The 13,065-nt window shown below is 30.9% G+C and overlaps 1 protein-coding gene across 1 annotated transcript in view; it reads left to right on the top strand.

The window, feature by feature from the left end:
• Positions 1-12,772, top strand: part of LOC123664289 — a 36,336-nt gene extending 23,564 nt beyond the window's left edge. The window contains exons 8-14 of the mRNA XM_045598880.1: positions 458-619; positions 5,122-5,399; positions 6,283-6,496; positions 10,288-10,499; positions 11,093-11,278; positions 12,290-12,581; positions 12,662-12,772. Of these exons, the coding sequence (XP_045454836.1) occupies positions 458-619; positions 5,122-5,399; positions 6,283-6,496; positions 10,288-10,499; positions 11,093-11,278; positions 12,290-12,581; positions 12,662-12,738 (1,421 nt within the window). The 3' untranslated portion in view covers positions 12,739-12,772. The remainder of the gene's footprint in view (positions 1-457; positions 620-5,121; positions 5,400-6,282; positions 6,497-10,287; positions 10,500-11,092; positions 11,279-12,289; positions 12,582-12,661) is intronic.
• The last annotated feature ends 293 nt before the right edge of the window (positions 12,773-13,065 follow it).

The following is a 13,065-nucleotide window of genomic DNA, read 5'->3' as shown; positions in this document are numbered from 1 at the left end:
ATGACTTAAGCTCATCGTATATTGTTCATAGATTTATTTTTTATTCTATAATTTATTAACCCTCTCAGTGGAATTTTTATTGCCACTAGTTATTTCCATTTGGCATATATAATACGCGTTTTCTATGTATTCAATGATACATAAATCAGAGTTCGGGTAGATAATATTATTAAAATACAGACATATCCTTGAAATCAACAATTCAGTTTTTTAATGAATCTAGCGAGTCTTCAATTCGCACGGTAATATCATAATATATTGGTTAATATGCTTATAGTTTATATCTTTCACTATCCTTAGTATTTCAAAAGCAAATATAAATTAACCATATATTTTTGCATTTGACTCGAAAGCCTTGATAAGTACGTTCAAATGACAGAGAAGTTTTTCAGCTTTACCTATGTTTATTCTTGAGTTATTCATTGTAATAATGCAATATTTATTGTTATATTCCTAGAAATCGCTTTAGAAAACAAATTCGGTGAACAAATGATGCCGGTTGCTGAGGTGGTCGCGAACAAGCCGTTCCTGTTCTTCATTCAAGACGAGTTGACAAGACAGCTCCTGTTTACTGGCCGCGTATCCGACCCGACACTCTTCGACGGCGCTTTAAAATATAATTAATACTTTAACAACAAATAAATAAATCAAAAACTTAATTTCTATATTATTTTATTAAAAAATGGCTTCCTTTTCATTATTTCGCCATCGTTACAGTTATTTTTTGCAACAAACAGAAAATACAATTATTGATGATAAAACAAAGTGTTTACTAAATAAGTATAAAAAAGCATTTGTATTATTAAATTAATTGTATTCCTAGCTCGATGTTAGATTTATTGACTTTCAATAAAAGTTTAACAAAACAATTTATATTTTGGAAGTAATACGAACATTGATAACTAGTCGTTCTACAAAAGTTTTTATCATCACATTTTTATCAACTCTCATATTCTTCTAGTAACTCGTAAGAATTAATAATTACTCATTTATATGAGAAATACATAAGAAAGAATACATTTTAAATAGCTATTAGTTTATAACAATTCTAGCCGAGCCGTTTCGGTAATATACAATAGTTCATTATACGATATCGTCACAAAAAAGCATAAAAGTTAGGGTAGAAACGCACTAGATTGATGGTAAGGTCACTATGCAGAAAAAAGTAACAAAACAATAAACGACGAAACACAAATAAATATAGTTACATAGATCTTCATATGTTTAACTAGACAGCCAGACGAAATCTATACAAATAAATAAAATTGGAGTGTCTGTTTGTAATATTAAAATAAACACATTTTAATAAATGCATGGATTTATACACGGTACATATACATTTTTTACAATTTTTGTCTGTCTGTCTGTTTGTTCCGGCTAATCTCTGAAGCGGCTGGACCGATTTTGACGGGAATATCACTGGCAGATAGCTGATGTAATAAAGAGTAACTAAGGCTACTTTTATTTTAGAAATCTATTTAAATTATAGCTGTGCGAACTGAATTATAACTTTTCCGTTAAATCCCACGCAGACGAAGTCGCGAGCACAGCTAGTTCTAAATAAGAATAAATATTTATGTATATAATTTTAAAAAATATATATAATTAAGGTTTTAATTTATTAATTACTTTATTTTTTCTGAGATTTTGTAACCTAGTTATGTTAACTTAGTTATTTATGGCTCAATCCAATAAACTGAAAATAAGTGTTACATCGTAAACCAAGCAATTCATTATTGACCCAATATGCAAGTAAACTGCTGTAGAAGGAGAAACCCTATAGTAACGTATATTCGCCATTCCATTTTACTACTCGTTTAACAAATCATATTAATTTGATTGATCAATATATCCATAATTCATACAATTTGACATTCCTCCTTACTATTATATTCATTCTTGTATTAATTTTATAAATTCACACAAAAAATAACTGTTAACTGTAATATCGTTTTCTATAATAATTTCAAATGGATTATACGAATTTTACTTTATTTTTTTAATCTGACCACCTCGCCGTGCTGTTGGGGCACATGGTGCGTTGTGTTGGTGTGTGTGAGAGGTAGATATGTTGGGTAAAGTGGATAGAGAGTATAGGGAGAGTCGGGGGTAGGTTAAAAATAAATAACTATGTCTAATATTGAATTGTAATAATTTTATAACAAGCTACCTCGTATTTAAACATTAAAAATTAACATTCTCACAATATACCTAGTGGCAATATCCCCGAATAAGAATGCAGATGGTTCTTAAACTACTGGACGAGTTAAAAATATAGCTGAGAAAATCACAAATCATCTTATGTTAAAAATAAACTTGATGAATATAAATGAATATTTGACTAGCTTTTTGGCGCGATTTGTAGTGGCCCTGCTTCCTGTTCCGCGAGTTGTGGGTTTGTTTCCCGCCTGTGTCTGGGTGAAATATTTGTATTTATATATTTATATATGTATTATTTCTATGTAAATTTTCATAAAAAATTGTTGTAACTGTCGGCTGTTACCTAGAACACAATCATTAACTTGCTTACCATAGGAACAGACGACCGAGTGTGTATGTTATATTTAAATATTCTCAGTTAAATTAGTAACCTACATAGGCATAAACTTATAGGTTATATGTCGTTCGTTTCTTTAGACTAGGTATACCTCAAATAAACATGAATAAAATAAAACTGTTATTTTATATTTACTCTGTATTAGAATTTAGTATAAGTACAATAAATACGTTATATCTTTTTCTTTTTCAACTTTGCCGAAACTAGCTTTTGATTTCCATTTAAACATGTTTTTAATTAGTATTGGTATCAAACACATTCGAATTATTTCATTTAGTTAAGTATATTTCATATCATCTTTAGAAGTCTTTATAAATATACTAGCTGTGCCCTCGACTTCGTTCGCGTGGAACTTAACAAAAAAGTTCAGTTTCCAGAGTTATAAAATAAATAAATTTCTGACATAAAAGTAAGTAAGTTAAGTCCCTAAGTTACTCCTTACTATATCAGATATCTGCCAGTGAAAGTCCCGTCAAAATCGGCTCAGCCGTTTCAGAGATTAGCCGGAACAACCAGACAGACAGACAGACAAAAACTGTAAAAAATGTTGTTTTGGTATAAGTACCGTATATATATACTACACCGTACCGTACCGTATATATATAGTCAGAAGTGGTAACAATATTCATATGCATTTAGTCAAAAGCGATTATTTGAATGTTACAAGCAGACATACCAATTTTATTTATTTGTATAGGTTACACCCCGATATACGATTTTAAATAGTATGTAAACCTACATCGCGATGTAAATAACAAGGGAAGCGAGTCATAAAATACCAAGTGTTTTTGTATGTAGCAATTCTTTTATTTTTATGAAAGGTTATTTTATGTAAATCGTCGTGCGAAAAGGAAATATGAAATTGTAAGCTCAACGTTCCCGCGTGGCGTCCCGGTCTCCCAATGATGAGGAGCTGGGTTTTAGGTATTCTGGCGCATACCATCTGCTCGGGATCTCGGACTCATTGATGTCCCTTATATCCTTCTCTTGGGGCGGAATACGCAGCTGTATTTCCAAGCGATAATTAATCGATAATTAAAAGGAATCCTTAACGTCGATTTCCCATTCAACATTTGCGATCTTGATATGTATATGTCTAACATATAACATAATCATCAATTAACAACCTTGCACTTTTGCAAATTTTGTTGTTATGTTAATAAACAGGTCGTTAACTAAACGTATTATTTATGACGTAATTGAGTAAACCAAAGAAACTCGACTATTTTAGTTCCGCATTTTATGCGACATTTTCTCATTCATTATCGTACCTCGTTCGTTTTCAGACCTCAAAGATCTGTCTGTGTTAACAATCATCCAATGGCTCTAAACTGTCATTGAGACATGGTTATTTGTCGTGTTAAGTCGTTTATAGCGTTAAATTTGTGTTGTTTTATGAAATAATTCAGAACATTTACGATATGTTTTTGTTGGTCGGTAAGTAATTATTACTTATTTACTTTTTACAATGTTCGAGTAATTTTTGTTTGCTTTAACGAATACGCCGAAATCCGTCTCATTTGTTTATTTTAAACAAATCTGTACCGGTTTAAAGTTTACTTTCATTGAAAAAATACAAAATTTTCCTTAAAATATTACAAAACTTTGGTAGTTTTTAAATATTTTTACTTTACTAGACATAAAAATATGAAATTTATTCATATATACATCGTGTTATTCAAATAAAATAGTAAAAATTTAAAAGAAATACAATATTTACTTGTTCTTAAAAATGTTTTGGATAAGAAATATATTTTAAAATTATAGTTCTTTTCTGTAAGACAAACTGGTTATACAAGGAAAATTTATCACAAAATTCAATGATAAAATCAACGCAGCATATTAACTTAATTGTTACCACACAAGGTTTTTAGTATATGTATCAGACATCCAACGTATATTTATTTACCACATTAGGTTCAATTCTGTTATTAGATTTAAGATATTTAAAAAAACATTTGAGGTCTATCCATAATCGTCATTACAGCCAAATACCTATGTATTTTTGTCATTTTTCTCTCCGTTTTTTTACACGAATTTAAATTAAAGTGAAAGCGATTTAAGTGCATATTATGAGGTAGGACACTAAATATTTTTTTGTCAAAATTTGACGACGTTTCCATGGGAAATGTAACAAAGTCGAAACATGCAGTTTGTTATAATGAATTAAAAAGTAGGCTACGTACTAATTTCGTTCGTAATTTTTTTTCTTGGAATAGAGATATTTTGAAGATTGTCTAAAATATATTCCAAAACGTTTGGCATATAAATTCAGAAATTACAAAAAGAATAACACTCATTAAATAAAGCTGACTAAAACTAAGATTTACAACTTTGTGTACGCATATTTTTTGTCAATGAATTGAATAAGCGTGTGAAAATTGTCTTAATACAGCATTACTGACGGTTCAAATTACGGCAGTATATCTACACATAAATTAAAGTTAGAAAAAGAATTACAAACACGGTATTGGGACTATCAGATGACGTATATCATGACTTGAGCGATTTTTGTATGAGAATTTTCGCAGTTTGTATTATTATCAATTTTATTTTGTTTGCAGTATTTCTCACAGCCGGGCTACAAAGTTTGGATTGTCGCGAAAATGTACATCCAGAAATTTCGCGTCTAAACTTTTTTGACACTGATCTCCTTCGTTATGCCGCTGAAGACAAAAAAGGAAATGTTTTGGTATCGCCAGCCAGTATTAAATCTATTTTAGCTATGATTTTGGAAGTCTCAAGTGGAAATACGCAGGCAGAGATTCAAAGTGCGCTTAGATTATCCCCGTACAAAGATGAAGTTAGAGATCAGCTAAATTTATATTTGAACGCTTTATACGTACGTATATTTTAAAAAAAATTCTTATTATATTTTATACAACAAATAATAACTGCAGCTTCAGAAAAATCTAAAAACGACGTAACTTCTTTTCGTCTTCAAGTAGGACCGATTCAGCATTTACCACAAATATCTGTCTTTTTATGATAACTGTACCCGCGACTTGGTTCGTGTGTGAGATTCTATCTCCTGATATCCCGATGATCCCGTGATCAGACCCGTGGGAATTATGGAATAAAATGCCGTTCCATAGGCAGATGTAAAGATAAAATAAATTTTTGAAAATGTTTTTAGTTTATCATGTAAATAAAAAAAATTACTACAAAGATTTGACCAAATAGGGTACATTTTTTGGTATGAATTTTAATTTAATAAATTGTTTTTTTTTTGTAATTTAAATTTTGGGATTTTAGGGTTTTGGGTTGCAAAAATTGTCGTATTATATAGAAAAAGTTTGGTTATTTCATACTTATGTGGGCGGTGGGTACTTGCGCATGATAAATGAAGAGTTCCGGGGTAAAAAGTGGCATATATGTTACTTCAAAACCTCCTCTATCTTCCAGTCCATAGTACCATCTCATAAAAATCGGTTTAGTCGTTCGGAAGATTAACCGGACAACCAGAAAGACAGACAGACGAGATAGATGAAAATTTTAATAACGTTTATTTGTTTTTAGTAGTATAGTGTAAATAATTATATGCACTTGAAAAAATACAATTATTTTTAATATTACAGAAAGACACTTCATTTTTATTTATATGTATTGGTAGATGAAAAAAGAGACTAGTTTACGTGTCACCTTGACTTGTTTTGAATTTTAAGACGTATTTTTAAGTTTTTGTAACCCGAATTAATTGTAATGATATTTATCTCGTATTACAGGCTAACACGTCAGGAGTCAATCTACAAAACTCAAATGGAATATTTGTATCAAATAGACTTAAGCTTAAGAAGGATTATGAACAAGCTATAAGAAACATTTACTATTCTACTGTTACTTCAATCGACTTTAGTGACCCTGTTAGCGCAGCTGATACCATCAATCGTTGGGTCAATGAGCACACGAAAGGGCTCATACCAGATCTAGTTCAATCTGGTAAGTAAATAATTACCCGTTTGTCGGTACATAAATGGCGTATTGCGAACAGGTTGCAATTTTTTACTTTTTGCAGTTTTGCTTATAAGTAATTAAGTATTCACAATCATCAAGAGCCATTGATTGTTCGACAGATGAGTGATGTTTTGAAAGCTTACGTATTACTTCTTAGCAGATGAAAGTTATTAGGTGCGAACCTACTAGCGATGGGTTAAATAATCTACCTACTTCACTGCAATAAAAATCAAATATTACCAATTTTAGAGAAACTAGAAGCCTTGCAGTTTTGCCAATGTTTACGACTACCGTTTCGTTACTAAGAGTCCTTGCGCAATTATTTTTATTAATAAATATTGCAAAATTGAAAATACATTAAGAAAAAATTGTAACTTAAAAAAAGGGCAAGGCGGTCTTATTACTAATACATAAAAAAATCTTACTGGTAACCACCATCAATAGATAATGGATAATTGATAACATGACAATAAAGTATAAAATTAATAATTTAAACTACATATTATGTACAGTACTCATACATGAAGAGAACTAAATTAAAATAAGGTAAATAATCATACTAAAACATATATACAAACTATTTTACTTCTCAAATTATTAGCTTCCGAAGAACACATCTTCTTCTTCTTGTACCTCTCCACTACTGGAGGTTGGCCGTCAGCTCAGCGAATTTTTCGCGGTCTCGCGCCAAGCGAGATAGCTCTTCCATGCTGGCGATCTTCATCCATTCGCGGATGTTGCGCAATCAGGACTTTTTCTTCTTCCAACGCGTCGCTTGCCCTCTACTTTGCCCATCATTATAATTTGGAGCAGCTGGTATCGCTCATGTCTCAAGACGTGGCCCAAATACTCGGCTTTTCTCTTCTTGACGGTTTGCGGTAACTTCCGGCTACTGGCAACGCGCTGGAGTACTCTCACTTTCGAAACTTTCTGTGTCCAGCCAATACGGAACATTCTGCGGTAACACCACATCTCAAAAGCTTCTAGACGCTTCTGGGTGTCGGCTTGCAAGGTCTATGCCTCGCTACCATATAACAGTACTGGCCAGACATAGCAGTGGAGTATTCTTAGTCTGAGCTTTATGGATAGTTTACGGCTGCACAAAACCTTGTCCATCCTTTTAAGGCTTGCTCGGGCAATTTCAATCCGGGTCCGAATTTCTTGCCCACAGTCCCATTCTTCATTTACCAAAGTACACATGTCAGAATTAAAATATCTTTGGCAAACTAATTTTTAAGTCTCGTTTATATTTATACAAATCTAAAGCTTTAGATGTCCGTTCCAGCGTAATCGACAAAAACGTTGCCGTTTCATCAAAATGTTGCCGTTTTATCCGTATTTTTTTTAAATCCGTAAAAGTTCCACTTCAGAAAACATTAAAATCGAGTGAGTTAAATACATTCTCGGCATAAAATTTTATCCGTTTACCGAAAACAGACGTTACCACTTCTTCCCTTTATTTTGTAAAATACTCGTTTCCCGAAGTAACAATGACAAATCTTGGTTTTTACCATATTATGTTAATGAACCAGTATACTGGGAGGTTTTAATTACATATTATAAGTGAGCCTCACAACTGCAATAAATATTTGAAGGAAATATTGTTAATACTGCTAGCTGGCAATCAGTTTCCATGGCCGAAAACATTACATTACGTTTTTTTTCCTTACGATCGCTGTGTCATGTAGAAAATTTTCCCCAGTATTATTATCTTTTTTTCATTATAATTCTAGTTACAAAAAGGAGATATACTTACATAAGTAATTCTTTTTACGTCAATGAACAAATAATTGGAATAACAAAATCACGGCCATTATAAGCCCGTGGATATATATTGTTATATTAAAATAAAAATGAAGAAGGATTCAAAGCTTTTTTAGCTGTTCTTTTTTATATATAAAAAAAGTTTTCATCTATCAGTGAGAGAGTTATAATTCTGTGCCTTATGTGACGAGTGATGTAAATCGAATACCCTTCTTGCAATTTTAACATTGGCAACATCAGAAAAAATAACGAATATTTTGGTCTAATTCAAGTTCTTCTTAAAAATTATTTCCGTAATTATAGCAGATTTGCTATAGTTACAGAAATATTTTTTTTCATAGTGATAAAAATGTGTTAAAAAATTCGTGACTTATATCATTACGTATATTACTCAAGTTTACCCCTTTATCAGTAATGAATCATTGGAAGTATTCAATACTATTTTTTGTCCTTTGTGATTAAAGAGCGATTGTATTGAATTTCGCAATTAATTTTCAGTACCCTTTTCGTATCTAGACTTATATTCTTTTGGACCTGAAACTTTCCTAAATCGGTAAAATTCAGGAAAATTATGTGAATAGGCGAGTGATAACAAAAAATAAATAAATCTAAAGAGTTATATCTTTATCTTTTGTTCGAGGAATATTCCGTTAGGATCAATATTCTAGAGTTTACGCAAAGACAAGTTTATGTGCAAAATAATTTAACTATAAAGTATTATTTATCACATATTTAAACACTTAATAACTACTCTTAAAATTTAATATTTACTAAACTTAACTTAAACCTATGTTGGAAGATAGTCTTTTATTTTACAAATGAATATACATACTCCAATTTCAATTGGAGCTATTCCATTTAGTTTACGGACAAGAATTTTTTGAAACCTTGCTCTCCTGTAAAATGACGATTTTGGAATGAAAATAAATTAATATGCATAAAACAAATTAGCATAGTAGTAGGCTAAAAATGATGTTCAACTCTTCACAAATCTGCTTAACTGCTAAACCCACCTTATTCCTAATATTCAGGAAGGATTATTAATACTTTCAAATTACCGCAAGAAATAACTGAGAGCTCATTAGAAATAGGAATTAGTAGGAGTTAATTAATAGGGGATTAGCGAAAAGTAATGAAAAAAGTTGACACTGATTTTAATAAGAGCTACATATGCTTAGTGTTTTATAACTTAATTAATATATTTATAATGATTTAAAGTAAAACGCTGATATTACTGCCATGGCATTGTAAGTAATTTGAAAATGCAAATTTATTTTGACGTTCGTTAAGTGTGTATAATAATCACCTTATGATGAAATAAATGTTTTCATTTCCATTTAATTTTAAATAGCGTAACTATTACAGAATCGCTGTACTTGTTTTTTACATTTATTTAACAGCTGCACATTAGTCAGATACACTATACATCGAATTGAAGTTTTAATACTTACAAACATGAAAGGAAGATTTTTTTCTCGAATCATGTAGTAGTCATAATATAAGTAAATAAATATTTCCGCGTGCATGTGTATAATTAAATGTTAAGACTCATCTTGTATCGCGATTTTACAGATGAAGGTCGATAGCAGAATCGAAATAAATTTAAATTTATTTCATCGATTGCTAGAATATTTATTTACGCAAGTAAATCTTTATTATGGGATTTATTAAAAAAAATAGGATAGTAAATAAGTACACAATTATATAGCTTGGCTTTTTCTACTTTAATTACTAAGCACTTATGTCGTTCTTTCAATGTTTGTTTGCATGTATTTTTATTCCTTTTATGCTTTATATTTTTCAAGTGTAGAAAAAAACATAGCTTATAGCTAAAAATTATTATAAGCATAATAATTTTTTCAGTTTTTATGTCTTAATATTAAATTTTCTTTGACTATGTTGACCATTTTCTGTACAGAATGTTTTCGTTTGATGTGGAAATTGTGAAAAATGTATTTTACATATTTTTTAGTCTAGTTGGCGCGGTTGTTATTCGTTTACTTTCATTCCAGGCGAAATTAATCCAACTTCAGAGGCCCTATTGACAAACGCTTTGTTCTTCAAAGGCTTCTGGCGTTATGCTTTCAATCCCAAGTATACTAGGGTTGGTTGCTTTTACAATGAAGGTATTTGTCAAAAAGTGGCTATGATGGAATTGTACGAAGACTTGTATTATGCATTTGTTGACAATTTAAGGGCGCATGCGTTAGAGCTTCCGTATCAGGTAAGGTAATATATATGTATATATCTAAAGTTTTCTTAAATTCAAATCGAATTGTTAATTTTTTATTCGATATTAGAGAGGCTATATCATAAACTCACGAATGCCTTGAAATAATGGTTCCTAGGTACACACTAAAATTTCTATAGAAGATTCTTTCTTCCAAATACAAGTTCCTGATAAATATCAGCTTCTAAATATGAATTTAATGCTCCAATTTGTAATAATAACTTGGATTAAATTAGGCTTTCTAGCAACTTCTGCTCTCGAACTGAAAGTACCTGTAAAATAATGTAAATCTTTAATAGATTACGCTTCAGCCTGTAATATCCCACTACTGGGCATAGGCCTCTTTACCCATATAAGAGAAGGATCAGAGCTTAATCCACCACACTGCTCCTTATTTTAATATAATTTATAATTTTTGTGAGTCGATTACAATAAACGAAATATAATTCGAATAAATCGTATAGGGAATATTTAAAAATTATTTTAATAAATCTATACAAATAAATAAGATTGGAGTGTCTGTTTGTAATATTAATGTTCTAAAATCAAGTTTCTTTTTAACTATTTAATATGGTGTTTAACTTCAGGGTGGCCGCTATTCTATGATTATTTTAGTTCCGCAAGACCGTACTGGATTAAACACTTTAATCAGAGATCTACCATACATGAGTCTACCTCAAATATCAATGTTAATGGAAATTACAAGCATGCGTCTGCATATGCCAAAGTTTACAGTTGACTACACAGAGAGCATGGTGGAACCTTTACAAAAAGTATGTCTACCATTCTTTGTATATTATTTTTTTTTCTTTCTATGCTGTCTTTAATATATTCACATTATTTTAACCTGTAAAGTACAACTCGTACCTGTGATTTTATTTGTACACTTAAAACCTAGTGATTATCAAAGATATCAACGATGTGATTCTTATTAATTATTCCTTCGCTTAATATTGCAGATACATACCTACTAATATTTTTAATTTTTTTAAATACTTGGCAGTTAGGTTTAAAATTTATCTTGGTGGCTATGAATGTCACGTAAAATAAAATACTTCTTAACCGGATTCCAAAAAGGAGGAGGTTCTCAATTCGACTGCATTTTTTATATACGTTACCTCAGAACTTTTTACTGGGTGGACCGATTTCGATTTTTTTTTGTAATCGAAAGTTGGTGTGTGCCATGTGGTCCTATTTAATTTTAATTGAGATCTAAGAAGTACTTTTTAGTTATTTAGTTAGTAGGTATAAGGTGGTACCTCGACCTTACAGAATATCACAGCTAAATTATACTGTTTTTAAGCAGTGTTGTGTTACTGTTGGTGAGTAAGGTGATCAGAGCTCCCGTTGAAGACGCCTATAAACTACGGTAATCGCGTATTATCAGCCGTACGCTTGTTTGCCGACCTAATTATATATAAAAAAAGTTGTATCTAATAATGCGTATTTGCTTGACTATTTTGTCGTCGATCTATGTTGTATTATAACGCATAACTTTTCACTGAGTATACAGATTTTAATGATTCTTGTTTTAATCGAAAGTTGATGCTTGTCTTGTAGTATCGTTTAAATATGATCGAGACATAAGTAGTAATTTTGTTGTAATCTTTGATGACGCGTATTAATGTGCATTGTGAAGGTACGTGCACGTCGTTGTCGTGACGCCATCTATCGGTACCCAATAAAACTTCTACTCGCCCAGATCTACTATAACGTAGTGAGCTGTATTATACACTAGACTAGCAGTTTCTTCATTATAAATAATTTTTTTAAATGATTTACAGATGAAGATATCCACTTTATTTACCAAAAATGCAAATCTTTCTGGAATGTTCGAAAACGGTTCCGCACAAGTAAACAATTTCTTGCATAAAGTCCACTTGTCAGTAGATGAAAATGGAACTGTAGCTGCTGCGGCGTCTTCCGCGATGGTTATACCACTCATAGAAGACGGAGTTCAACTAAAAGTCGACAGACCTTTCGTTTTCTTTATTCGTGATAATTTATTAGAACTAATTCTTTTTGAAGGAAAGATCGAAGAACCTAATGCGTACGTCGAGGAAAAAGTTTTAGTCGGCAAGTACGATGATGATTCGATTGTAAGTTAAAATTTAATCAAAATGAAAAAAAAATACTCAATAATAATTATTTTTCAGATCCTAGTCAAGGCAAAAATGGACAAGTTCTTCTGAATGCTGGACAAAGGAAATTTAATAAACATTACTTATATTAATGATATAATATGAAAAATATAAATTTTAAAATGATTTTGTTATTTAATTCATATGTATAACTTTTATTACATATTATTTATTGCTTAGCTTTTCGGCGCGGCTCAGCTTCATCCGCGTTGACTACACGATTTTAACGGTTCCGTTTTATTACGCTAAAATACAGCATGTGTTATGTATTAAAAAAAAATTAAAATCGAGCCAGTAGTTTTTGAGTTTATCCATTACAAACAGACAAAAAAGCAAATCATTCCTCGTCATAATATTTCTATATAGATTAACATTAGCTATATTATATTTTAGCTCAAGGTGCAATGGAATATTTTAAA

This window comes from Melitaea cinxia, chromosome 21 (assembly GCF_905220565.1).
Source record: "Melitaea cinxia chromosome 21, ilMelCinx1.1, whole genome shotgun sequence".
Classification (NCBI taxonomy): Eukaryota; Metazoa; Arthropoda; class Insecta; order Lepidoptera; family Nymphalidae; genus Melitaea; species Melitaea cinxia.
This window is presented reverse-complemented; position numbering and strand designations above follow the sequence as displayed.